This window comes from Rhinopithecus bieti, unplaced genomic scaffold, assembly GCF_001698545.2.
Source record: "Rhinopithecus bieti isolate Rb0 unplaced genomic scaffold, ASM169854v2 scaffold_13349, whole genome shotgun sequence".
In the NCBI taxonomy this organism is placed as follows: domain Eukaryota; kingdom Metazoa; phylum Chordata; class Mammalia; order Primates; family Cercopithecidae; genus Rhinopithecus; species Rhinopithecus bieti.
Genome location: NW_016807772.1, coordinates 2,861,960 through 2,889,291, shown reverse-complemented (window position 1 = coordinate 2,889,291; position 27,332 = coordinate 2,861,960). Strand labels below are relative to the sequence as shown.

The window sequence follows — 27,332 nt, the reverse complement described above, 5'->3', positions numbered from 1 at the left end:
TTTTTTTTTTTTTTTTGAGACGAGTGTCACTCTGTCGCCCAGACTGGAGTGCAAAGGGGCATTCTCGGCTCACTGCAACCTCTGCCTCCGAGGTTCAAGGGATTCTTGTGCCTCAGCCCCCTGAGTAGCTAGGATTACAGGCGTGCACCACCACACCTGACCAATTTTTGTATTTTCAGTAGAGACAGGGTTTTGCTATGTTGGCCAGGCTGGTCTCAAACTGCTAGTCTCAAGCAGTCCACCTGCCTCGGCCTCGAAAGTGCTGGAATTACACGTGTGAGCCACTGCGTCCAGCCTGTTGTAGGTATTTTTAAGTTAGTTGCTTTTTTTTTTTTTTTGAGATAGTTTCACTATGTTGTCCAGGCTGAATTTGAACTCCTGGGTTCAAGCAATCCTCTTTTCTCAGCCTCTCTGGTAGCTGGGATTATAGGTGTGCACCACACTGCCCAGCTCTGTTGCTTGCATTTTAACTTTGTTTATGGCACTTTTATTTTTGTGTAGTAAAATCTACCTTTCTTTAGGGATGGTTTCTGGCCTTGATGTTCTGCTTTGAGGGCCTTCCACTTGCCAAGATTGAAAAATAAATATAAACACTTGTTCTTTTCTCCACTCATATGCTCAACAAGAATTATTCTATGCAGGCAAGAGAAATGTTTAGATCCATTATTTGGGAGTTAGATTTGTTTTTCTGCATTTCATGAAGTCTTTGAAGGTCTAGAACACTGGACAGCAAATGTTAATTGGAAGAGTCAGGTGGAGTCACATGCTTTAAATTAAGGACAAATTGCTGACCTTTGCCTCTTAGATGTTTACACCCCAGACAACTGCTCACACTGGAGATAGTTCTAAAAAAGTATGAGTAAAATGTCTTCCATTCTGATGAAAATTATTTTCTAAAAACTTTGATTTTTGATGTATACTGAGTTAGGATGCTGCAATTTCTTTAACTCTTACGTTGCCATCAGAGTATGGGGTAGTTTAGGGGAGTAGGGTAAAGTAATGCAAAAGGAAAGAAAGGAGGATGTGAGTGGAAATAATTACGTGGGGAGGAAATGGTGTAACAGTGCTAAGGAGTGGCAGTGCAGATTTTTGTGCAGACAAAACCCAGACAACTCAATGTCACCAGTAGCTCGATGTCCTGAATTACATTTTGTTTTCTTTCTCTTCTCAGTTTTAAGCATTTTTGGTCTGAAAACAGGTTGAAAACCACCACTTGCTTTAACCAGATTATTAATTTACAGTTTGGTTATTTCCATGGCGCACATGAACTATCACTGTCTTTCTCTGTGTGTGTTTAAACAATCACTACTTTTATTTTATTTTAAAATGTTTCCATCTATGAGCTCACTTAGAACAGTCACGATTGTTTGAGTGAAGAATCACTGTGTAATTTCAAAAAAGTGAAACTGATGTGAAACTCATTTACTCCAGAAGCAATAAAGTAGTTGTCAGCCTCAGACTTGATTCTCTGTAATTATAAGAAAGACGGTGGTTTTCTTTATTGTTCTTCTCCCCTTTAGCATCTGACACAGATGTCTCAGTTTCATAGCTGAGACACCCATTCTGTAAGCAGTATCTTTTAAACTTAGATTTAATTAGGATGGATTTGTAACTAGGAGATTTACAAAAGAGGATATATATAAAGCCAGAGAAGTCTTTAATCTTTTTTTTAATTTATTTTATTTATTTATTTATTTTTGAGACAAAGTCTCGTTCTGTCACCTAGGCTGGAGTGCAGTGGTGCAATTTCACCACACTGCAACTTCTGCCTCCCAGGTTCAAGCGATTCTCGTGCTCCAGTCTTCTGCGTAGTTGGATTATAGGCATGCGCCACCATGCCTAGCTAATTTTCAGATTTTTAGTAGAAATGGGTTTTCACCATGTTGACCAGGCTGGTCTTGAACTGGCCTCAAGTGATTATTTCGCATCGACCTCCCAAAGTGGCTGGGATTACAGGCATGAGCTGCCTTGCCTGATCTTTTAAAAAAATTATTTAACATGCTATGTACCTCAATTATCTGCTTTGTTTATTGGCTTAGCCACAAAGTTATTTGTGTGTGTGTGTTTCACACTTATTTGGGATTTTTGACATTGTAAGAGTGTAACAATTATTGTCAGGATCTAGGAAATAATTGCTAACTTTCCTTAAACTTTACAAAGTACTTTTGTAGGCATTTCTCTCATGCAATAAAGAGAGGTAGGCTATAGGGATAAAAGTGATAAAACTGGTGATTACAACCATCAAGGATAGGAAGAGGGAAAATGATACAGGTGGTTCTTAAACCCAGTTCTTTGGAATTCAGATCCTACGTTCTCATTATTTTTTCTTCCTTATACCCTTTTCTGTAAGGAGAGATTATGATAAACAGAGTGTTTCAGTAATATGAAGGGATGATAGTTCAGAAATGAGATGAGGGGAAGATTTTTACTGAGCCAGAATTGTGGTAGATGCATAATTAATCCACATAAAGGGTCAGTATTAGTCCCACTTTACTGAGGGGAAAACAGATAATACACAGTAGCTTGCCCAAAATCACACAGGTAGAAAACACTAGAGCACAGATTTGAATTAAGGCTTCCGATTCTAAGGTCTGTTCCCTTTCCTCTATACCGCAATTTCTTAAACTAAATTTTAGTGAGGTGGGGAAGACTATGCAAAGGTTAGGAAAAGTGATTGATTTTGATTGTAATTAAATACAATTACATTGTAAATGTTTCAGTATGATTAATTTGAATTCTGTGGTTTAACACGGGGGTGATTAAAGAGCATATTGTAATAAGCATCAAAGGTTTTTTTTCTTCAGAATGTTGAACAATCATATAAAGGAAAACAATTAGGAGGTTTTTAGTTGCCAGGAATGGTTAGGGTTGTGAGAGTTATTCTTCTTTCAGACTGGAGTATACGTTCCACCGACAAGGATCATATTCTCCAACTTTGTCTTCTCCCCAGTTGTTGCTGGGATGATGGGATGTGGATGTGGGTGTGTATGTGCATGCATGATCAATAATAAGTAACTGCTACTTGCCTCTTTAGTAACTCTGCTGTCATTAGCAAAAATATCACTTGCTTATTTTGGTCTATTTTTGGCCTGATTCTGAGAATTTATATTACTTTTCATTAGACCAATTATTCTTTTGTTGTTGTTGTTGCTGTTTTTTTTTTTTGAGACGGAGTCTTGCTCTGCCACCCAGGCTGGAGTGCAGTGGCCGGATCTCAGCTCACTGCAAGCTCCGCCTCCGGGTTTACGCCATTCTCCTGCCTCAGCCTCCCGAGTAGCTGGGATTACAGGCGCCCGCCTCGTTGCCCGGCTAGTTTTTTGTATTTTTAGGTAGAGGCAGGGTTTCACCGTATTAGCCAGGATGGTCTCGATCTCCTGACCTCGTGATCCGCCCGTCTCGGCCTCCCAAAGTGCTGGGATTACAGGCTTGAGCCACCGCGCCCGGCTTTTTTTTTTTTTTTTTAGATGGACTCTCGCTATGTCTCCCAGGCAGGCTGGAGTGCAGTGGTGTGACCTGGGCTCACTGCAACCTCTGCCTCCTGGGTTCAAGCAATTCTGCTCCCTCAGACTCCCAAGTAGCTGGAATTACAGGCGCCTGCCACCATGCCCAGCTAATTTTTTGTGTTTTTAGTAGAGATGGGGTTTCACCATGTTGGCCAGGCTGGTCTCAAACTCCTGAACTCAAGTGACCCACTTGCCTTGGCCTCCCAAAGTGGAGGGATTACAGGCGTGAGCCGCTGCGCCTGGCTGACAAATTATTCTTAACTCAGGTAAAGTTATCAGTTAACTTGTGCACATGAAAAGAAAGCGACTGTATTCATGGAACTCTCTTGATAGGGAGAAATTACTCAGGGTAACCCAGTGTGTATATAAAGCTGTCCCATCTTACAATTGAAATTATAATTTTATGCAGTTAATGTTTATTCATGAATCTCCTGTTTTTTTTTTTCTTTTAGGACATTCGGAAATTCTTTGGAGTAATACCAAGTGGAAAGAAACTTGTAACTGAAACAGTAAAGAAGAATGAGAAAACAAAGTCTGATGAAGAAACTTTAAAAGCAAAGAAAGGAATAAAGGAAATCAAGGTTAGTTTTCTGGATATAATTTTGCATTGTATGAAATGTAAAATAAGCTCAGTTCTTATACTTTTTTTTTTTTTTTTTTTTTTTTTTTTTTTTTTTTTTTTTTTTTTGCTCTGTTGCCCGGGCTGGAGTGCAGTGACACGATCTCGGCTCATTGCAAGCTCTGCCTCTCAGGTTCATGCCATTCTCCTGCCTCAGCCTCCTGAGTAGCTGGGACTATAGACACCCGCCACCACGCCTGGCTAATTTTTTGCATATTTAGTAGAGATGGGGTTTCACCATGTTAGCTACAATGGTCTCGATCTCCTGGCCTTGCGATCCTCCCCCCTCGGCCTCCCAAAGTGTTGGGAATACAGGCGTGAGCCACTGTGCCCAGCCTCAGTTCTTATACTTGATATCTTGGGAAGCTTGATAACAACTCAGAGGAAGCAGGTTTCAACTCAGAGGAAGAAGAAGAGTAATAAGGCTGTTCGTTTGTTCTTTCTCTCTCTCTCTCTCCTTTTTTCTTTTTTCTTTTCGTCTTCTCTTCTCTTCTCTTCTCTTCTCTTCTTTCGACAGGATCTTGCCCTGTTGCCCAGGCTGGAGTGTAGTATCATGATCACAGCCCACTGCAGCCTTGAACTCCTGGCCTCAAATGATCCTCCTGGCTTTACCTTCCATGTAGCCAGAACTACAGGTGCTTGCCATTGTGCTTGGCTAATTAAAAAAAATTATTTTTTGATAGAGATGGGGGTCTCAATTATGTTAGACAGGCTGGTCTTGAACTCCTGGCCTCAAGTGATCCTCCTGCCCTTGTCTCCCAAGGTGTTGTGATTACAGGTGTGAGCCACCATGCCTGGCCACGAATTCTAATTAATGTAACTTACTACATTCATAGCTTCATGTTTTCCTGATGTAGAGATATAACCCTTTTTAGTTGTTACCACTTTGCATTTTAAGACCAAAGTTTGCTCACAGAGACATGAACTCCTATGCTCAGGTGGATGGTATGAGATTTCTGGTGACGGAAGGCTTTGGAGGAAAGCTTTATTCTTTCCCCTGTTCTCTATGGGCCTGAGAGAAACTAAGATATAATGTCAACATGGAAAATAGGCCATGGCTGCAGTAGCATATTTGAATTAATATTATTTCACTTTATGTAAAGTGTAACCATTTTGCAACTCTGCAAGTCCATCTGCCACCATCACTCCATTCTTTACGCCCTAGTTGTCATATGTATTACACCTACATATGTTAATACTGCACAATTCAATGTAATTTTGCTTTAAAAAGATGTGCATTTTTTTAAAAAAATTAAGGCAAAATTGCTCTTTTATTTTACACACGTATTTGCTATTTCTGATGCTGTTCATTTCTCACTGAAGATCTGAGTTTTCATCTAACGTCATTTTCTTTCAATTTGAAGAATTTTCTTTAGCATTTTTTTGTAGTGTAGGTCTGTTGGTGATAAACCTCTGCTAAGTTTTTGTTAATCTGAAAATGCCTGTATTTTGCCTTCATTCTTGAAGGTTGTTTTTGCTGGATATGGAATTTTGGGTTGACCGTTTTTTTAAAAATTTAAGCCTTTTAAAGATGTTCCACTGTTTTTTGGCTTCCAGTTTGTCTGATGAGATGCCTCCAGTCATTCATATTGTTTTCTCATGTGTGTTGTTTTTCTCATGGTTCATTAAAGAATTTTTTAATTTTGGTTTTCAGCAGTTTGACTATGGCATAACTGAGTGTGGTTTTCTTGTATTTATCCTGTTTTGGGTTTCTGAGCTTCTTTAATCTGTAAATTTACATCTTTTATCAAAATTGGGAACTTTTTGCTATAATTTCTTTAAATATTTTTTCTGCCTCATTCTCTCTCCTCTTCTTGAACTATAATTACATAAACATTAAAAGTTTTGATATTATCTCATGGATCATTGAGCCTTGTTCATTTTTATCAGTCTTTTTTTCAGATTGAGTACTCTCTTTTTCTGTCTTTAAGTTCATTGATTCTTCTTTTATCACCAATTTGCTGTTAAGGCTATCTAGTGAATTTTATTTTATATATTGTATTTTTCAATTCTAGAATTTTCATTTGTTTCTTTTTCGTAACTTTAATTTCTCTCCTTTAGGTCCTTGAGTGTAATTGTAATAGCTGCTTTATTTTTTGTTTTTTATTTTGAGACGGAGTTTTGCTCTTGTTGCCCAGGTTGGAGTGCAATGGCATGATCTTGGCTCACCGCAACCTCTGCCTCCTGGGTTCAAGCAATTCTCCTGCCTCAGCCTCCCTAGTAGCTGGGATTTCAGGCATGCGCCCCCATGCCCTACTAATTTTGTATTTTTAGGAGAGTTGAGGTTTCTCCATATTGGCCAGGCTGGTCTCAAACTCCCGACCTCAGGTGATCTACCTGCCCCGGCCTCCCAAAGTGCTGGAATTATAGGCATGAGCCACTGCGCCTGGCCTAGTAGTGCACTGCTTGAAAATTCTTGTCTGCTAATGCTGACATCTGGGTTATATCAAGATTGGTCTTCATTAAGTGCCTTTTGTCCTGATTCTTTGGGTCATGTGTTAGTTCAGGCCACCATAACAAAATACTGTAAAGTAGATGGTACTGGCTGATTAGGTGTCTGGTGAGGGCCTTTTTCCTGGTTGGTACATGGCTCCCTTCTTGCTGTGTCCTCACATAGTCTCTTCTTAGTGCATTTGGGTGAAGAGAGAGATTGAGCACTCTGGTGGAGAAAGAGAGAGAGATAGAAATTGAATGAGCACTCTGGTGTCTGTTCTTACAGAATGCGAATCCTGTCAGATCAGAGCCCCACCCTTATGACCTTATTTATCCTTAATTACTTGTTTAGAGATTCCACCTCCAAATATAGCCACCCCGAAGGTTATGGCTTCAACATGTGAATTTTGGGGACACAGACATTTGGGACATAACATTCCATCCATGGCCACTCAAAATTTATGTCCTTCTTGCATGCAAAATACATTCATTCCATCATAACAGCCCCCAAAGTCTTATTTCAGCATCAAGTCTGAAGTTCACAGTCTCATGTAAATATCATCCTAATCAGATATGGGTGATACTTGAGGTATGAATCATCCTGAGGCAAAATTTCTCTCTAGTTGTGAACCTGTGAAACCAGATTAGGAATGTGCTTCTAAAATATGATAGTAGAACAGACATATAGGGTAGACATTACCATTCCAAAGAGGAGAAATCAGAAGGCAGGGAGGGGTGATGGATCCCAAACAAGTCCAAAACCTAGCACGGCAAATTCCATCAGAACTTAAGCCTTGAAAATAATACCCTTTGGCTTGATGCCCTGCCCTCTAGACCCACTGGGTTAGTGGCTCTACCCCCACAGCCATAGGCAGCTGTCCTGCTTCTGCAGCTCTGCTGGGCCATCCTGCCCACAAGGCTTTGGGTGGTGGCTGTCTCATCTGTTGAAACCAAGCTCCATCTTTTGAAGAGGCAGTTCTGATGGTTGATCTCTGAATTGCTTTTGGGACCATTCTTCCCTTTTCTTGAAAAATAGCCCCGTTGCCCTGTCACTGGAATCTCAGAAGTCTGACAGCCTTCTTTCATTTTTGTGCTTTCTCCATGCTCTTCAATTCAAACTGACAGTGTTTTTGCTTGTATAATCCCATAATCTCTTTATCCAGTGATACTCCAGCTACATCCTTGCTATTCTCTTTAGAACATGCTTTTTCTTTTCTTTTCTTTTCTTTTTTTTTGTTGAAACAATCTTGCTCTGTTGCCCAGACTGGAGTGCAGTGGCGCGATCTCAGCTCACTGCAACCTCCGTCTCCCAGATTGAAGTTAATCTCCTGCCTCAGCCTGGTGAGTAGCTGGGACTGTAGTCGCGTGCCACTGTCCAGCTAACATTTTGTATTTTTGCTAGAGTTGGGGTTTCACCATATTGGCCAGGCTGGTCTCAAACTCCTGACCTCAAGTGATCTGCCTGCCTCGACCTCCCAAAGTGCAGAGATTACAGGTGTGAGCTACCACGTCCGGCCTAGAACATGCTTTATCATTTTTTGAAATATGGACAGGGAATTTTTTGAAATATGATATTTTGAAATATAATTTTTTGAAATATGGACAGAGAATTTTACAAACCTTCAAGCTCTGGTCCCTTTTTGCTGAACAGTTTCTTCTGTAGTTCATCTCTTCCCTTTTGCATTTGACTACAAGCAGTCGGAAGGACTCAGGCCGCATCTTCAAGATTTTGCTTTGAGATCTCCTCAGCTAAATATGTGATTTCATCGTTCACAAGTTCCATCTTTTACAAAGCACTAGGACCCAACTTGGCCAAGTTCTGTGCCACTTTATAGTAAGAATTGCCTTTCTTCCAATTTCCAATAATCTCTTTCTCATTTCCATGTAAAACCTCACCAGGTTGGCCTTTAACATTCATATTTATACCAACATTCTGTTCATGATGATATATGCTCTGAGATGGAAGAGGCTTCTTCTCTAGCTCTTCTCTTTTCTTCGTCAGCTCTCATTGTTATTACATCTAAAGTTCATATTTCTATCAGCAGTCCCTTCATGGCGGTCTAGGCTTTTTCTACATGCTAGAAAATGTCTAGCCTCTACCCAATTCCAAAGTCACTTCTGTATTTTAGTTTTTTTTTTTTTTTTTTTTTTTTTTTTTTTTTTTTTTTTTTACAGTAGTACCCCATTTCTTGGTACCAAAATCTGTATTATACAGTCAGAGTTCTGTAGAGAAACAGAAGCAATAGGATGCATATGTGTCTACATAGAGAGATTTATTACCAAGAATTGGTACCTTGATGTTTTAATTGGGAGTCCAAAGGCAGGAAGAAAATATCCCAGAGATGTCCCAGCTCTAAGGCAGTTGGGCAGGAGGAATTCCCTCTCATTCAGGAGAGGGTTAGCCTTTGTTCTTTTCAGACTTTCAGCTGATTGGATGAGACTGAATGCCATCAGGGAGGGCAATATGCTTTACTTAGTCTATTGATTTAAATATTAAGCTCATTCGAAAACATCCTTGCAGAAACACCCAATATGATGTTTGACCAAATATGTGGACATCTTGTGGTTCAGTCAGGTTCACACATAAAATTAACCTCGACAGGTCACATTTCCTTTTTATTTGTATGTTCTAGTTATTTTGGATTATCTTGGACATTGTGAATGATACAGTGTAGGAACTTTGGATCCTGTTATATTCCTTCAAAGAGTGTTGATTCTTTTGGTTTATCAGGCATTGATCTTGGCTGCACTCAAGCTCTAAACTCTTGCCTACCCTGTAATGGGCAGCAGCTGAAATCTTTATTCAATTCTTTTAACCTTAGCTAAGCACTAGGAGTTGTTCCACATATGTATAATTCAGGAGATAGCCAGAGATTTGGGTAAAGTTTACAGGCAGAATTTGGGATTTCTTTCTGTGGCTTTCTCCTTTCCTTGATACCTTCTTCTCTTACTTTTGAGTTGTAGTTGATTCTGACTCTGTCCTTGATCCAGTGGTATATGTAAATTATAATTGCTCATTTGATCCATTTTATTGCAAGCTAGTTGATTGTTCTTATGTTTTTGAAGTTTTATTGTAATGGATAGGAATAGTTTCTATTTCTACCTTATAATTGATTATAATCAGTTTTTTCACTGTCTGACTTCTTGATGCTTTCTGAGAAAATTTGAATATGTTAGAAATGTGATGTTTAACTACAAAATATAAATAATACCTTTTGCATTGGTTTTATTTAGTGTTTTTTTTTTTTTGAGATGGAGTTTCGCTCTTGTTGCACAGACTGGTGTGCAATGGCGCAATCTTGGCTCACTGCAACTTCTGCCCCCCAGGTTCAAGCGATTCTCTTTCTTCAGCCTCCCGAGTAGCTGGGATTACAGGCATGCACCACCACACCTGTCTAATTTTGTATTTTTAGTCGAGACAGAGTTTCTCCATGTTGGTCAGGCTGGTCTTGAACTCCTGACCTCAGGTGGTCCGCCTGCCTTGGCCTCCCAAAGTGTTGGGATTACAGGCATGAGCCACTGTGCATGGCCGGTTTTATTTAGTTTCCTAAGGGGCATTGGCAGTGGTAGGCCACTAGATTAGCATTTAATCCTGTTTCTGCCTTTTCATTTTCAGAAAGCACTTGGCTTGTAATATCTGATATCCTTTTATTCTTTGCTGTATACATAGGTTAGTGTTGAAAGTGGAGCTGAATAATATTATAGTGTTTTCTGTAATTCTTTTTTTCCCATTGTGGTACAGTTACTGTCTGGCCTAGTTTTAGCCAATAAGGGTATATTACTGACAGTTTAGGCTGGAGAATTCTTTGTTGTGGAGGACTGTCCTATGCTTTGTAGGATGTTTAGTAGCATCCCTGATCTACTTGTTAGATGACAGTAAACCTCCCTACCCCTATTTATGACGAAGTAAAAATGTTTCTAGACATTGAAAAATGTCTTCTAGTGGGGGGCGGGGGTGCAAAATTCCTCCTGGTTAAAACGACTGAGCCCAAATCTAACGAGAAAAAAAGGATAGTTATATAGGCTTATTTATGTTCTGATTATACTGTGATGTTTATAGGTAAGTAGCTCCCGTAAAGAGGATGACTTCAAACAAAAGCAACCAAGCAAGAAAAAGAGGATCATCTATGATTCAGGTAATGTTTCTTCTGAGGAGCTTTAAAGTTTTAAAGTTATTGTATATCCCTTAGCACAGTGATGGGTGTGGTGGCTCACGCCTGTAATCCCAGCACTTTGGGAGGCCAAGGCAGGCAGATGACTTGAGGTCGGGAGTTTGAGACCAGCCTGGCCAACATAGTGAAACCCCGTCTCTATTAAAAATACAAAAATTAGCTGGGTGTCGTGGCATGCGCCTGCAATCCCAGCTACTCGGGAGGCTGAGGTATGAGAATTGATTGAACCCCGGAGGCAGAAGTGGCAGTGAGCCAAGATCGCCACTGTACTCCAATCAGGCTGACAAGAGTGAGACTTTGTCTCAAAAAAAAAAAAAAAAAAAGTAAACTAGGATCTGAGACGCATAGCTCTCTGAGGTGTTAATAAGTGCTGTGAGAAGGGTGCTGTATGCTCAAGTGAAATTTCAAATAAGTTTATTATAGAACTTATCAGAACCAAAATGTTTATATTAAAGATTCCTTCAGAAAGTGATAGAGTATGCAGCATTTGTCAAACTTAATTTGGATATATGTGTTTTTATTTAATTTAATTGATTTATTTAGAGACAGTCTTGCCCTGTTGTCCAAGTTGGAATGCAGTGGTGTGATCTTGGGTCACTGCAACCTCTGCCTCCCAGGTTCAAGTGATTCTTGCGCTTCGGACACTGCAGTAGCTGGAACTACAGGCGTGCAGCACCATGTCTAGCTAATTTTTGTAATTTTGGTGGAGATGGGGTTTTACCACGTATCCCAGGCTGGTCTCGAACTCCTGGCCTCAAGCAATTCACCTTCCTCGGCCTTTCAAAGTGTTGGGATTGCAGGCACGAGCCTCTGCATCTGGCCCTGTTATTTTTAAAAATACTTGTATTAATTTCTTTTCCAGTTGAGGTTATTGGAAGTTAAATTTGAAAATAGTGCCTTAGAATACTGTTTTAAAGCAAAATCTAAAATTTAATTTTGTGCCTTATTGAAAGATCTGGCTTTTTTGGGTTGCATTTAAAAGGAATAAACACAATTTAAAGGCTTTTCTTTGAATGTAATTTTAAAATAGGGAACACATTTTTTTGCATGCCTTTTATGATGCACAAAATGATGGTAAGATGATGATAGAATTCAGAAAGTGTCAGTTTTTGCTTTTGTGGAGAAGATCTGTCTCTTCTGTTTTATTTTTATTTTTTTTGAGACAGAGTTTTGTTCTCTCACCAAGGCTGGAGTGCAGTGGCACGACCTCTGCTCACTACAACCTCTGCCTCCTGGGTTCAAGCGATTCTCCTGCCTCAGCCTCCCAAGTAGCTGGGATTACAGGTGCCCACCACCATGCCTGGCTAATTTTTGTAGCTTTTAGTAGAAAAGGGATTTCACTATGTTGGCCAGGCTGGTCTTGAACTCCTGACCTCAGGTGATTTTGCCTGCCTTGGCCTTCCAAAGTGTTGGGATTACAGGCGTGAGCCACTGTACCCAGCCTTCTGGTGTGAATTCTTTTTTTTTTTTTTTTTTTTTTTTTTTTTATTTTGAGACGGAGTCTTGCTCTGTCGCCCAGGCTGGAGTGCAGTGACCGGATCTCAGCTCATTGCCAGCTCCACCTCCCGGGTTTACGCCATTCTCCTGCCTCAGCCTCCCGTGTAGCTGGGACTACAGGCGCCCGCCACCTCGCCCGGCTAGTTTTCTTCGTATTTTAGTAGAGACGGGGTTTCACCGCATTAGCCAGGATGGTCTCGATCTCCTGACCTCGTGATCCGCCCGTCTCGGCCTCCCAAAGTGCTGGGATTACAGGCTTGAGCCACCGCGCCCGGCCAATGGTGTGAATTCTTAAAATAAAAAATGTGCCTAAAGAAGCATTTATGGATTGTCAAGATTTTCACAGTGTTATCAAAGGTTCTGAATTCTGAAAGTACTTAAGTGTTTACTGTGTGCCTTTTATTGCTCTGTATTGTAAAGAATTTGAAAGAAGTACGTGTTCCTCTTCCCCAGGAGTTTTGTTTGTTGGGAAACTGGAAATGTGTTTGATATAGTTTACTACAGTGTGACAGGATTTATAAATGCATGGTGCAAGGGAAGAGGAAGGACACTAAAGTTTATGAAACATCTATTTTGTACCAGGCACTATGCCAGGTACTCACACTTTTTTCCTGACTTTTATTTAAGTGCCCTGGGAGATTAGGCTGTGGTAAACAGAATAATGGCCCCAAAAGATATCCACAGCCTAATTCCTAGAACCTGTGACTATATTAGGTTATATGGGAAGGGGAAGTAAAAGTTACAGATGGTGTTAAGATGGCTAATCAGATGACCTTAAAAGTAGGGAGATTAGGTCAGGCGTGGTGGCTCTTGCCTATAGTCCCAGCACTTTTGGAGGCTGAGGCAGGTGGATCACTTGAGGTCAGTCAGGAGTTCCAGACCAGCCTGGCCAACATAGTAAAACCCCGTCTCTACTAAAAATACAAAAATTAACTGGGCGTGGTGGCACGCGCCTGTAGTCCCAGCTACTGAGGAGTCTGAGGCAGGAGAATTGCTTGAACCCAGAAGGCAGAGGTTGCAGTGAGCTGAGATCACTCCACTGCACTCCAGCTTGGGCAACAGAGTGAGACTCCATCTCAAAAAAGAAAAATAAAATAGGGACATTATGCTGGATTATCTGGGTGGGCTCAGTGTAGTCACAAGGAATAGGGAGGCAGAAAAAGGGTTTAGAGAGTGAGATTAACTGTGGAGCAAGGTTAGAGGATCCAGGAGATGGCAACATGAGGACTTTCGCTTGATGCTGCTTGATGCTTTGAAGATGGAGGAAGGGTCCTTGAGCCAGGAAATGCTGGCATCCGCTAGAGATTGGAAAAGGGCAAATAAAATTCTTTCTTAGAGTGTCCAGAAAGGAACATAGCCCTGCTGGTACCTTGACTGGGCCAATGAGACCCATATTCACCGTCTATCTAACTTCCAAAACTGGAAGATAATAAATTTAGTGGCTTAGTTGTTTTAAGCCACTAAGTTTGTGGTCATTTATTATAGCTGGAATAGGAAACTAATACATAGTCTTAACACTGAGTAAAAGTAACCTGTGAGAATTCACAGAAGACATGTGCCTTGAAAAAGACCTTGAGGAATTGGTTCACCATGACTACTTTAAAAATGCACTGTATTATAATAGTTCTTTTCCAAGTTTCATTTTATTTTCTCTCACATACAGATTCAGAGTCAGAGGAGACGTTGCAGGTAAAAAATGCCAAAAAGCAACCAGAAAAATCGCCAGTATCTTCTAAACCTGGTAAAATTTCACGGCAGGATCCTGTTACATACATTTCAGAAACAGGTAAGGTTGCATTGTGTGTTATGTTCTTGAGTTTTTTGTTGGTGTCTAAATGTACCTCCTTCACTTTGAATGGAATTTCTACTGCCTTTTTGCTTTGTTGAGTTATATTTATCAGGAAAGGCTGGGATCATCTTTGGCATTTCCTGTGGATTAAGGACCAATTACAGGGAAATTGGCTCTTGGAATTTTTTTTAAGTGCTTGTACTGAATCATATATTAAAATAGTATTGGGTTGTTTTAGAACTACTTTTTTAATGTAAGCTTTTTATCTGGCAGGCCAAAGTCAGTAATCTAAGTGTACAGTGATTACTCACGTTTGTGATTTATTATTTAGCACTGATATTGAATTCCTTGTATTCTCTGGTGACACTGAAAATTACAGTATTGGGTTTTTTAAAGAAGATTGTTTTGTACTTAAATTTAGTTCTGTTAGATCTGTTTTAAGAGTAATCAAAGTGCAAAGGACATTTATAAATAATTATGTGCTAATCTAAAATATTTTGTTGTGTAAATAATTGTTTCATGAATACTGTTCTTTTATGTAAGGATCCCAGAGTTATATTGTCATCCTAGAAGAAAAGCTCAGATAAGTTAGTGGTGAAGTCATTTCGATTGTAACGTTGTTAACCCTTGGAGGAGACCATAACCGAAATAATACGGGATGATGTACATGAAAGGGCCAGACCCAGTGCCTGACACATTGAGTAGGCAGTCCAAAGGAAAAAATAAAAAGGAAAACCAAGTCCATAGGTGAACTTCGTAAGTTATGTGAAACATTTGTTGATGAAATTGTTCAAAATATTAAAGACAAAATGTAAGTGATGTGAACATATTTTTTTGAGAAATTTTTCCTAAACTGAGATGTTTCTTTGTTATAGGAGGTGACTGACTCTTAACCTTTTCGTGCTGTTGCTAAATATCTGCTCAGGCACATTGTGTAAACGAATCCTTAAATTGAGAGGCTCTCCTCTTAGCTCTGGCTACCTTTGTGAAGTTTTGAGCAGGTGGGAGGGGAGAGTAAGAACAGTATGGTGATAGGTTTATTATGTAACTGAAGGTGGTGTGATCAGGCTTTCCAGTGACACCCTGAAAAACGTCAAAGTTAGTGTGCAGCCAGCCATGGCCTTCAACTGTGGATCAAGGCTGTTGTTATCTGGTGATTTTAAGTAAACAAAAAGGTCAGACAATTTAAGTTCTGATCACAGTTTCTTTCACTTTGGACTGTTTATTTCAGACAAGCAATTTTTTTCTTTCTGTATCCAGTCATCCATTAAGATGAGCAATATTTGAATGTTACTTTCTGAAGAGATGTCCAGCTTTTTATCTGAAAACTTTTTATGAACATTAGGCAGTGTTCGTGTCATTTGCTGGTAGCATATACATGTGAAAGTAAGCATTGTCCTCTTGTTTTAGCTAAAAATTTTGGGGTATGATGTACTTATCTAAGGTGGTGTTCAGTATTATGCATTCTATTTTTTTCTTAGAATTGAGATGTAGGGAAGAAGCTTGCTTTATTATTGCCTGTTTTATCTTTTCATACTTTATTGTTTGAAATGATAGGTGAATGGGAAGAAGATAAGCCTTTTCCTTCATACAAGAGAATGAGACTATTAAAAAAAGTCCATAATAAGATTGGCATAATAAAATCACAAATATAAGAGTTTCAAAAAAGAGAAGTGCAGCTTTTTCAAATTAATATTCTACTGGAAAATCCTTGACCTTAAAGTAATACTTTCGTTACTCTTTAGGCTAAAACCATACTTTTCAATATTGGGTCATAAATATTTTTGTTCTATATTAGCAGTATAAGGTTAAATAAAATGTGTGTGTGTGTGTAATAGAATTGCATTACCTCATTCCATCAAATAGAATGAGTATTCCCAATATTTGTGTATTAGTTTAAAAGTAAAAATTCTCATCTAAAACTGTATTGTTTATCTGGAGATTGGAGCTTCGTGTAGAAAAGTATCATATGACATGATTCAGTTTTAAAAAACCTGTTAATTCCAAAAGATAGGATTTTTTTTCATTATTGCATTCTTTATCTTTTCTTATCTGCTGTTTTCTGATTTTAAAAACAACCTTTGGTTCTATTGGCATTTTTCTTGTGGCATAGCATGTATACTGTTTAAGAGCATGGCCTTGGTTAAATCTTTACTTAACTTTCCTTGTGTTTTAGTTTACTTCTATGTAAAATGGAGACATCACTAGTACCTGCATCAGCAGCCTTTTGTGATAGTCAAATGAGATAATGCTTGAAAAGCATTTAAAATAGGGTCTGACTTAGGATCTAAAATAGTAAATGCTCAATAAGTATTAACTGTTATTCTTATGTTTTGACTCTCTTATAAGCCTACATCTGCCTTTAAAGACATTTTGTATTTGTTTACTTACTTAGGGCTTTCTATTGATTTTGTAATTGAGCTTTAGAAATTTGGAAATGATATTTGGCCCACTTATGTTATGGATTTGTGTGGTCCATTATGGGAACTACAGGTTATTTGTGGCTGTGGAGCACCTGAAATGTGCTTAGTCTGAATTGAGAATGCTGTGAATGTGAAATACACACAGATTTCACACAGCAAAGGAAACACTCAACAAAATGAAATGACAGCCTATAGATTGGGACAAAATTTGCAAATCATGTATCTGATAAGGGGTTGATATCTAAAATGTGTGAATAATTCATACAATTCAATAGAAAAACAGTCAAACTTAAAAATGGGTAAAGGACCTGAAGAGACATTCTCCAAAGAATGCATAAAAGTGGCCAACAGGTATATGAAAAAGTGTTTAATATCATTAATCCTTAGGGAAATGCAAATCAAAACCAGTGTGCAGTAACACCTCACTCGTTAGGATGGTTATCATTAAAGAGTAAAGGGATAACAAATGTTATTCAGGGTGTGCAGAAAAGGGAACCTGTACACCATTGGTGGTAATGTAGATTGGTGCAGCCATTATGGAAAACAGCATGGAGGAGCCCAATGAAATTAAAAATAAAACCGCCATATGACCCAGCAATCTCTCTTCTGGGCATATACCTAAAGGAAATGAGATCACCACCTCAGAAAGTTATCTGCACTCCCATATTCATTGCAGCGTTATGCACAATAGCCAAGATATGGAAACAACCTAAGTTGTCAGACGGTGGATGGATGAAGGAATTGTGGTATATGTAATAATGGAATATTATTTGGCTTAAAAAAAGAAGGAGGTTCTGTCATTTGCTACAGCATGTATGAACCCGGCGGACATTATGTTAAGTGAAATGTCAGGCACAGAAAGAAGAATATTGCGTGATCTCACTTACAATGCGAACTCTTAAAAAAAAGTCAATAGAGAATGCAACAGTAGTTGCAGGCGGTTGAGGAGGACATGGGGAGATATTGATTAGAGGTTACAAAGTAGCAGATACATGGGATGAACAAGTCCAGAGATCTAATGTATAATATGAGGACTATAGTTAATAAGGTTGTACTGTATTTGGGATTCCTGCTAAATTAGTACATTTTAGTTGCTCTTGCCACAAAAAAAAATGAGTAACTATGTGAGATGATGGATATGTTAATTTGCTTCACTATAGTATTTATTTTACTATCTATATATCCCCTAACATCATGTTGTATACTTTAGATATATACAATAAAATTTATTTTAAAAACAGATTTCAAAGACTTCCTACACAAAAAAGGTAAACTACCTTATTAATTTTTTGTTATTGATCCCATTTTGAAATGCTAATAATTTGGATCTCTTGGGTTAGATAAAATATACGGTTAAAATTAATTTCACTTCTTTCTACTTTTAAAATGTGGCTATAATTGAGAATTTTAATAGGCTTGCTTTTAGTTTCTGTTGCATAGTGTTTATAAGCAATAAAACAGATTTAGGAAAATGTAGGTTTCAAGTATTGCTTATATTATTATACAGCTAGCTTTTTAGATTATTGTATACAGATTTTTAGGCTTGCCTTTGCTCAATGGAAAGTATTTTTCATCATCACTTGATTATCTGTCTTCTACTAGGATTTATTGATTTTTAAACTAATCTTAACCACAACTTAAAGTCCAGTTACAAACTCTATTACTATAGCCCACATGACTCTAATACACATGCTTCTTCAAGTTGGTAAAACCCAAATACTTGTGTGTACTCGGGTAGAATATATTCTCTTTTAAGCGTTTAACTAAGTGAGAGACTCAGTCCTTTTGGCAATAGATTGACCTTTTATTACTGCTTTCTCAGGCCTGCTGTTTATCAAAATGGTGGGTTTTTCTGCCTTGAATTGTTTGACTGGGTATTTTAATTGTGCCAATTCGGAGGCAGTTATACTATCTGAATTTATAATTATTGAGGAGTGTTAAATGGAAAAAAATTGGTGATGTTGTGGTCTCTAGGTTACAGGTTACATGTAATAACATGATATGACTTTGAAAAAGTAACAGAGATATCTGGCGATGTGGTTACATTCTCTTTGCTAACTTTTAGAGACATAAGTTTTGTGCATGAGACAAATATGGTATAGATTCTGTATATTAGAGAGCTTCTCTTAGATGTTTCAGGGAAACTAATGGATAAGGGGTAAAATTTCTTCAAGTGAGTATTATATTTTTTTTGATTATACTTGTTCAAAATATAATGCTTTGTACACTAAAAGTTCTGTATAAAGGAAACAATTCTAAATTTTGAGATGAGGTATTTAAATTAATATTATTTATTAACTAAGTAAAATGTTTCATTCACACACACACACACACACACACACCATCTTGATAGCATGCTTACTGTTAAAATTCTACAGCTGCTTTTCTTTTTTTTTTGAAGATCGGAGTCCTCGCTCTGTGCCAGGCTGGAGTGGCAGTGCGGGATCTCAGCTCACTGCAACTCCGCCTGCCTGGGTTCATGCATTCTCCCGCTTCAGCTCCAAGTAGCTGGGACTGAGGCAGCCCGCCACCTCGCCCAAGCTAGTTTTTTTGTATGTTTTATAGAGACGGCTTTCACGTGTAGCAGGATGGTCGCGATCCTGACCTGTGATCCGCCCGTCTCAGCCTCCAAATGCTGGGATTAAAGGACTGAGGCCAGCCGCGCCCGCTTAACAGCTTGCTTTTCTTTTCTTTTCTTTTTTTTTTTTTTGAGATGGAGTTTTGTTCTCGTTATGATCTTGGCTCACCGCAACCTCTGCCTCCCGGGTTCAAGCGCATCTCCTGCCTCAACCTACTGAGTAGCTGAGATTACAGGCATGCACCACCATGCCTGGCTAATGTTGTATTTTTAGTAGAGACGAGCTTTCTCCATGTTGGTCAGGCTGGTCTCGAACTCCCGACCTCAGGTGATCCACCTGCCTCAGCCTCCCAAAGTGCTGGGATTATAGGCGTGAGCCACTGCGCCTGGTCTACAGCTTGCTTTTTCATAACTTAATGCCTTAACCCTCCCTTCTCCCTTCCCTCCCAGTAGAAGAATTGAGTAGATCTTTGGATGTCTCTTGTACATTTAATTTTTTAATGTCATCTAGTTTTATATCTTCTACAAATTTGATAGATTTATCTTTGTGTTTCTTCCAGAATCATTATTAAAATTGTTTGGCATTAAGGGACAAAATTTTTTTCAAAATTTGCTTTGAATCATCAGCACCCTGGATATAGCTGTTTAGTTTCTTATGTATAGCTAATTACTTATGAATCTTAGTAATGACTATTATTTTGTATTTCTCTATCTTACCATAAATCAGTGTTTCTCAACCAAGGCTGATGTTGCCTTCTGAGGGACCTTTGGCAATATCTGGAGACAGTTTTGGTTGTCACAACTGGGGGATGCTACGGCATGTAATTGGCAGAGGCCAGGTATGCCACTAAGCATCCCGCAATGCACAGGACAGAGAGTTACTTGGCTTAAAATGTCAATAACGTGGAGGTTAGAAACCCTGCCTCTTATCAGAAGAGAATTTGGTAGATACTTTAAGTCCAGATACCGTTTTTAATATTCATTTCACCTACTAGTCTGATAACTCACAGAGGAAATAAAGGCTTAGGCCTTAGTTTATGCTCAGTGAGACCTTGTCTGCTTCAGTTGAGTGCCATATGTTGCTCCTGACCTGTTCATGATGTTACTGCATAGCATTGTCACTAAATCTGTAATCTTCTGTAGTTCTGTGGTTGCGGATCTGCCTTTTTTTTTTTTTTTTTTTTGACAATTAGGACTTCATTTATTTAACCTTCAGGGATTTCTATTTTATGTGATGATTCAAAGGTCACTGATAGTGCTTTAGCAATTTTATCTGCAAATGCACATATTTATGAGAGCTAGATGCTTTCTTATAATCTTTTTTGCTAATTTGTTCTTCAATTCTCTTTTATTAGTGTGTATTACGAGACCTGAAAAAAATCAAGTGGCATATGGAGAGGAAGGAGATTTGAAAAGGGCACAGTAAATAATGAGACATTAAAATATTGAGGTTCTGAAGCATCTTTGAAAATGAACAGACTGTTCTGGTGACACGTACTTTGCTGTCAGGCACTTGTAAAATTATGAGGGACATAGGACTGTATTCCAGAATGCCAAGGAAGTAGAATTATGTTATGAAAATATCATTAAGTACTAATAATATACAACACAATATATAATAATAAAATAATATACAAAGTGACTTATACTTGGCTTTGATAGTAAGACCAGCACTGTTCTCTCCTCTTGTGTGGGGAAGATGTATGTGAATGGCAGTGGGGAAATTGCATTGCAGAATCACTCCCTTAGCTCTGTGGCCAGGCAGGTTTCCTTCTATTGCCCGTTTTATGCCTTAGAATTGTAAGAAGCTTTGGGTAATGTATCTGTGGCAACTACCCAGGCCTTTCCCCCACTTTTTCTTATTCAGGCATTCCAGTGGACTCGGTACCCATGTGGTGGATAACATCACATTGCAAGCCAGTACTTTTTTCTCTTATTTATTATTGCTCAGCTACCTCACTAGACCCCATGAATTATAAAATAAGGTTTATTTTAAAAATGTAAGTGACTCTATTTGATTCTAAGAGGATTCATTTGTAGTGAATCATGAGATCTCTGGTTTCTTGATTGAAGATGAGCAGTCTTAGAAGTTTTATTTTATGCCGATATGTATAGAATGTCTGAAATACCATATAAATGGGCAAAAGTGGTATGTTTAGTTTCTCTTCCATCCACTTAATTTAACCAATATTTATTGAAGGCTTGGCTCATACATGAACCTTTTTCTGTCTCTAAAACCAAAATGATGGTTTAGATTTTGACTCATGGAAATATTGAAAAGAAGCTTTATAGAAAAGACTTTGAACAGTTTGATTCATTTTTTAGTTTTGACTTGTTGCTAAATAAGTTATTTTAGTCCCTGTAACTGGATCTCTTCATTAATTTGCTTTTGTGTATTCTAGACGAAAGAAAAGAAAATCACATAATTAGAATTCAGAGATCTGTTTGGAAAGGCCAGATTCTCAGCAGTATGAATTCCGGAATTAGATTTTTTTCCTTCTTGCCTTATAAATAGATTTTTATATGGACCCCCACATTTTTTATTTCTCTTTTGTTATTCTTCTAAATAAATGAATGTATCTAACTCAGAATGTCAGAGCAATCTTCTCTCCCACGCAGTTCCTCTGCTGTGTGTAGGATAATATGATAATGCTAGTTTGCTTGGTTGTTGGTACCGCATTTGAGGTTATGTTGCCATAAATACAAATAAATGGTGTTTTTACAAGAAGACAGATATCCTAGAGGGAAAATCTAAGTGTTCAATTGTTCGTGATTTTCAACCAGTTCTCCTCAATTTGACTTAGATCTGTTTATCATTATTTTATTGTAAGTTTCTGGGGAGAAGAGAACATGGTTTGCCTTTGGCTTCTGATGAGGCGGAATCCAATTTAAGCTTATTAGAAAACAAGAACAAATGTTAAAAAAGAATAACTACAACTTTATTTGGAATGTTTCATCTCTACACACTGTGTAGGATTGTAAAATATTTATTTTACATGAGGATCCTCACAGCAACACCTGTTAAGTCACTGTGGGAAGCAGCTAGTTGTACCCTTGGCCTGTTTTGTCTTCTTTCCATAGTATATTGGTGTAGCCTTTAAAATGTTAAAGGCAAAGGAACTTTAAGACGACTAGTTCAGAAGTCATAGTAGAGAAACAGTAGGACTGCTTGTTTTTCAAGTTTTCTGGTTTCATCAAGGCAAGATGACAGTGTTTTCAGATATACCTGTGGCTTATAGGATACCATATTTATTTATAATGAATCATATAATATGAAATCCTTTATATTTGTGAGAAATATCTCAATGCTTAGGATCATGAATTTGCTTTTTTTTTTTTTTTTAAAAAAAAAGTTATTCTCATAACTGTAAGGAGTATGGGGAAATGGACAAATCAGGGGGTACTAAATAGGTATTAAAGCAAGGGAGCCAGTCCTTGAGAATTACCCTCCCTTTTTCTTTTCATAACTGTGTTTTACTAGAGTTACTCGTACCTTCTGAGGGGCTTAGAGAGCTATTTATTTTGTAGTTAACAGAGAAAAGGAGCCTTATTTGCAATTTTTGTTTATCCCAATGAAAACATACTTAAAAGTATCTTGTAGAACACTCCCATATTTTTCTTTGGAGATCCATGTATAATTAAAATTTTCAGAAATTATAAAAATGTTTATAAACTTATGCCTGTGTTTAGCTATAGCACATTTTTTTGATCTATAGCTTAAAGACATTGTTCAATTCAAATTCATGTATTCAGAGAATGGCTCTGTTACCCTCCACTATTGTACAGAGATCTCTGGTAGAGGAGGCTCATGACAAGAACCTCCCTTCTTAGGGGTGATGTTTATACCTATAACATTAGGGTGCACATAAAAGAACAGAGTGATGCATTTTGTTTTTTTGACAGCTTAATTTTGCTATTTTCATGAATTTTTTTTTTTTTTTTTTGAGTCTTGAAATTTGGGCTTAATTTTTCATGGCTTCATGAGTCCATTGTATAGTTAGACCATAATTTATATAAATATTTCCCGATTTCAAGCATTTCAGTTGCTTACACTTTTCATGCTCCTAATAGTGTGATGACTAGACTAAATTTATATGTAAATATTTGTCATCACCTCTGATTATCTCCAAGAGTTACTATGCTAAAGGAGATGAACTTCTTTAAGGTTCTGGGTGTGTTCTACCAAATTACTTTCTAGAAAAGTCACACTAATTTACTAAACACACTTGTATAATTAGTGTTTTTATTAGTACAAACTCATATTTTCATCAATATTGTGTATAATATAAAAAAATCTATATGGCTACCCATAGAGTCATAAAATTGTAGAGGGGAAAATCTTAAGAGTTTGTTTGGTCCAACATTTTACAGAAGACCACAGTGAAACCCTGATGATTAATTAAAATAAAAATAGTAAGTCAAACTTAGGTTAGAATTTTAGTTTTCTAGACTTCTGGTTCAGTATTGTTTTTCCCAGAGAATACTACTTTTATTTAATGAATGGCTGTAACATGGCTAGGTGCTACACTGGGCACTTAGCCTTTAAAATTTTGTCTTATTTTATTTTATTTTAGTTTATTTTAGTTTAGTTTATTTGTAGAGATGAAGTCTCGCTCTTTTGCCCAGGCTGGTCTTGAACTCCTGGGCTCCAGTGATCCTTCTGTCTTGGTTTCTCAAAGTGCTGGGATTATAGGCATGGGCTACCATGTCCGGCCCTTTAAGAAAAATTTAATCTTCCCAGTAACCTAAATGTTGAGTGGCTTGAAACTGTTGTACTATTTGTAGAGAAGGGGATGTAAGGAAGAAATAAGGGCAGTCTTCAGATGCTGAATGTGGAAAAAGTAGATAAACTTTTTCTCCCTGTTCAGCGGATAGATTAAGGAAAGAGGTGGAATTCACAGGGAAGTATTTTGACTTAATATAAGGAAAAACTTTCTTAAGGAGTATGGTATTTTGCTATTCACTAAAGAAAGAAGGTGAATTAACATTGCTAGATTTTGAAAGTATTTAAGTCTAGTCTATTTTTTTTGTTAGAAATGTGGAAAATGGGGTCTATGTATTGAATAAGGAGGTAGGACTAGTTGACTAAAGATAATTTATTTTACAGTTCTTGGCATGTAGTTTAATGCTCAATAAAAACTTATTAATAGTAAATTAAAAGATACCATGAAGTCTGTGAAGCCAGCAACAGAATAGCAGAGATGCTGATAAATAATGAACAGAAGTAAGCAAAGAAGAGTGGAAAGGAGGTAGAAACTAAAGCACTGACTCTGAAAGCTAAGGGGTCAGAGAGTTCTAGGATGTAGTCAATTTGTTGTAAAACATTAGATGGAGAAAAGGGTGTATTAGTCCGTTTTCACGCTGCTAATGAAGACATACCCGAGACTGGGCAATTTATGAAAGAAAGGTTTATTGGACTTATAGTTCCACGTGGCTGGGGACCTCACAATCATGGTGGAAGGGGAAAGACACGTCTCAATTGTCAGCAGACAAGACATCAGATCTCATGAGACTTATTCACTATCACGAGGACAGCACAGGAAAGACCTGTCCCCATGATTCATTCACCTTTCTCAGGATCCCTCCTATAACATGTGGGAATTCAGGATGAGATTTGGGTTAGGGACACAGCCAAACCATATCAAAGGGTGTGAAGAAAACATGAAAATTACCCATATTTCCCTAATCAGAGATAAACATTGTTAATGTTTTATTGATTCTTTTCAGATTTTAGAATGTGAATTTAAAAATTATGTATCTATCTATAAACAGTGTCATTAAACATACTGTTACGTCATCTGCTTTTGCCACCTAATAAACATGAATATATTTCTATGAGTAAATATGGATATTTGTTATAATTTTTATTGCTGTAGAGATTTTGTTACATGGTTGAATATACATATTAATAGATATTTAGGTTATTTGTTTTCCCATATTATAAACAATACTCACATCTCTCTGTTCATACTGCCATTATTATAGTTGAGGCCATCTTTGCCTACATGGTCACTTACTTTCTGTCTTCCCCTTTTCTTGCCCTACTGCAATCTGCTCTCCATAGTAGTTGATCTCACCCCCTCAGCTATGGGGTTTTCTGTCATACTGCTTATAAGCATGGCTAGGTGTAGTGGAAATGGAGTGTTAGTATTTTTGGCATTTTTACGGTGGTGGGAAACTAGTAGAGCACCATCATTTCAGAGATAATTTAAGTTTGTTCTTTCTCCATTAAGGGACTCCCTCTTGCCCAGAAGTACAATTGTTGAACTTAAAGCAAATAAAGATTATAAAATTTAATAAGATAAGAAATTTGATATATTTGGGTATAACTGGCCAGCTGTCAAGTATAAAAACTTTGAGTTTCTGTAATACCATGATCATTGTGTTATTATTTTAGAGAAAAGGAAAGAACTTTGAGATTATATTCTCAATGGTTAGTTACTAGGACTATTATGGGCGATCCACACGGCTATTACAAATGGAGTGGTGATGTTACCTAGCCTTTTGCAAAGCCTTTTTCCTGTCTGACAAAGAGGCAGAGAAGAACCTGTAGTTAGGTAGGGAGAACAGATATTTGAATGACTGAACCTAGTCTGTTGACTCTTTGTAATGTGTGGTTGAACTGAAATCTGTTAATTGTATCAGACCTTGGATGTGCTTTAGAAAGAGTTATGGATAAATTTTTAATTAAAACTTTATGGTAGATTGACTATAGTTGAAGACAAGTGAAACAAATATGTTTTAATTTAAGTCTTTCAGTTGCAAACACTTTAGTGTAAGCAAAATGGGGGAATTTATTCGGAGCCTGCTAACTTATCTCACTGAATGTAGAAATAAACATTTTGCACCTTGGTTTGTACATACTGGTTCAGCAAATCAAGGATAAAGTTGGCCACACCTTGCTCAATTGCTCACTCCTGGTCTAGTTGATTGTGGTCAAGAGTGTGGCGCCATCTGATGGATATATCTGTGTTTTTGGAGGCCCTTTGGAGGGTGGGGTGAGCTGTAAATTATTAGAGAAAATGTGCTTGTAGTGAAGGGCACTGGCATCCTCAGAGATGTCTACTACATGCTTGTTTTAAATAGTGGGTTATTTTTTACATTTAGTAATCAGAAACCTGTAAGAGTTATGTGTTGCAAAATTTGTAGTTTCATTTTAATATAAATATAGTAATTAGAAGGTAAGGCTAAATCCTTTTAATTTTTACGTATCATTAGATACTTTCATGTTTGAAATGGCAGCCACCTAAGGATAACACAGGGCCTGGGACATAAGGCCTTGAGCAAATGTTCATAGTTGAATGAGGGAGCAGTTGAGAGGACATAAGAGCCACTCATATGTGGCTTTGCACACCAAATTTATAAAGTGAACTGTTCCCCATCCCCACCATGACCTAGTCTTCATGGTTGTCTTTTATTTAAAAAAAAAATTTTTTTTTCTTCTTTTTTGAGAGGGAGTCTCACTCTCGCCCAGGCTGGAGTGCAGTGGTGCAATCTCAGTTCACTGTAACCTCCGCCTCCCAGTTCAAGTGATTCTCCTGCCTCAACTGCCCAAGTAGCTGGGATTACAGGCACATTCCACCATGCTCGGCTAATTTTTGTGTTTTTAGTAGAGACAGGGTCTCACCATGTTGGCCAAGGTGGTCTTGAACTCCTGACCTCAAACGATCCGCCCATCTGGGCCTCTCAGAATGCTGGGATTATAGGTGTGAGCCACAGCACCTAGCCTGTTTTCAATTTTATTAAAAAAATTTTTTTAGAGACAGTTGGAGTGCAGTGGTACAATTGAGGCTTACTGCAGCCTCCATCTCTTGGGCTCAAGCGATCCTCATCCTACCTTAGCCTTCTGAGTAGCTGGGGCTACAGACATGCACCACCATGCCCGGCTTAACTTTTTTTTTTGTTTGTTTGAGATAGAGTCTTGCTCTGTCTCCCAGGCTGGAGTGCAGAGGCACGATTTCAGCTCACTGCACCCTCTGCCTCTGCCTCCGGAGTAGCAGGGACTACAGGTGTGCACCACTATGCCCGGCTAAGTTTTGTAATTTTAGTAGAGATGGGGTTTCATGATGTTGACCAGGCTGGTGTCAAACTCCTGACCTCAAGTGATCTGCCTGCCTCCCCAGCTAATTTTTTTTGGTAGAGATAGTCTCATTATGTTGCCCAGGCTGATCTTGAATTCCTGGGCTCAAGCAGTCCTCCACCTCAGCCTCCCAAAGTACTGGGATGACAGGTTTGTGCTACCGTGCCCGACCTCATGTTTGTCTCTTAGATTTTCATTTTTATTGGATTTCTTTTGGTTTTTTTTTTTTTTTTTTTTT

At 38.1% G+C, this 27,332-nt stretch overlaps 1 protein-coding gene across 1 annotated transcript in view; it reads left to right on the top strand.

The window, feature by feature from the left end:
* RFC1 (replication factor C subunit 1) overlaps positions 1-27,332 on the top strand; it is a 76,054-nt gene that overhangs the window by 12,293 nt on the left and 36,429 nt on the right. Inside the window, 3 exon segments of the mRNA XM_017883760.1 lie at positions 3,956-4,084; positions 10,616-10,691; positions 13,888-14,010. Coding sequence (XP_017739249.1) covers positions 3,956-4,084; positions 10,616-10,691; positions 13,888-14,010 — 328 coding nt within the window.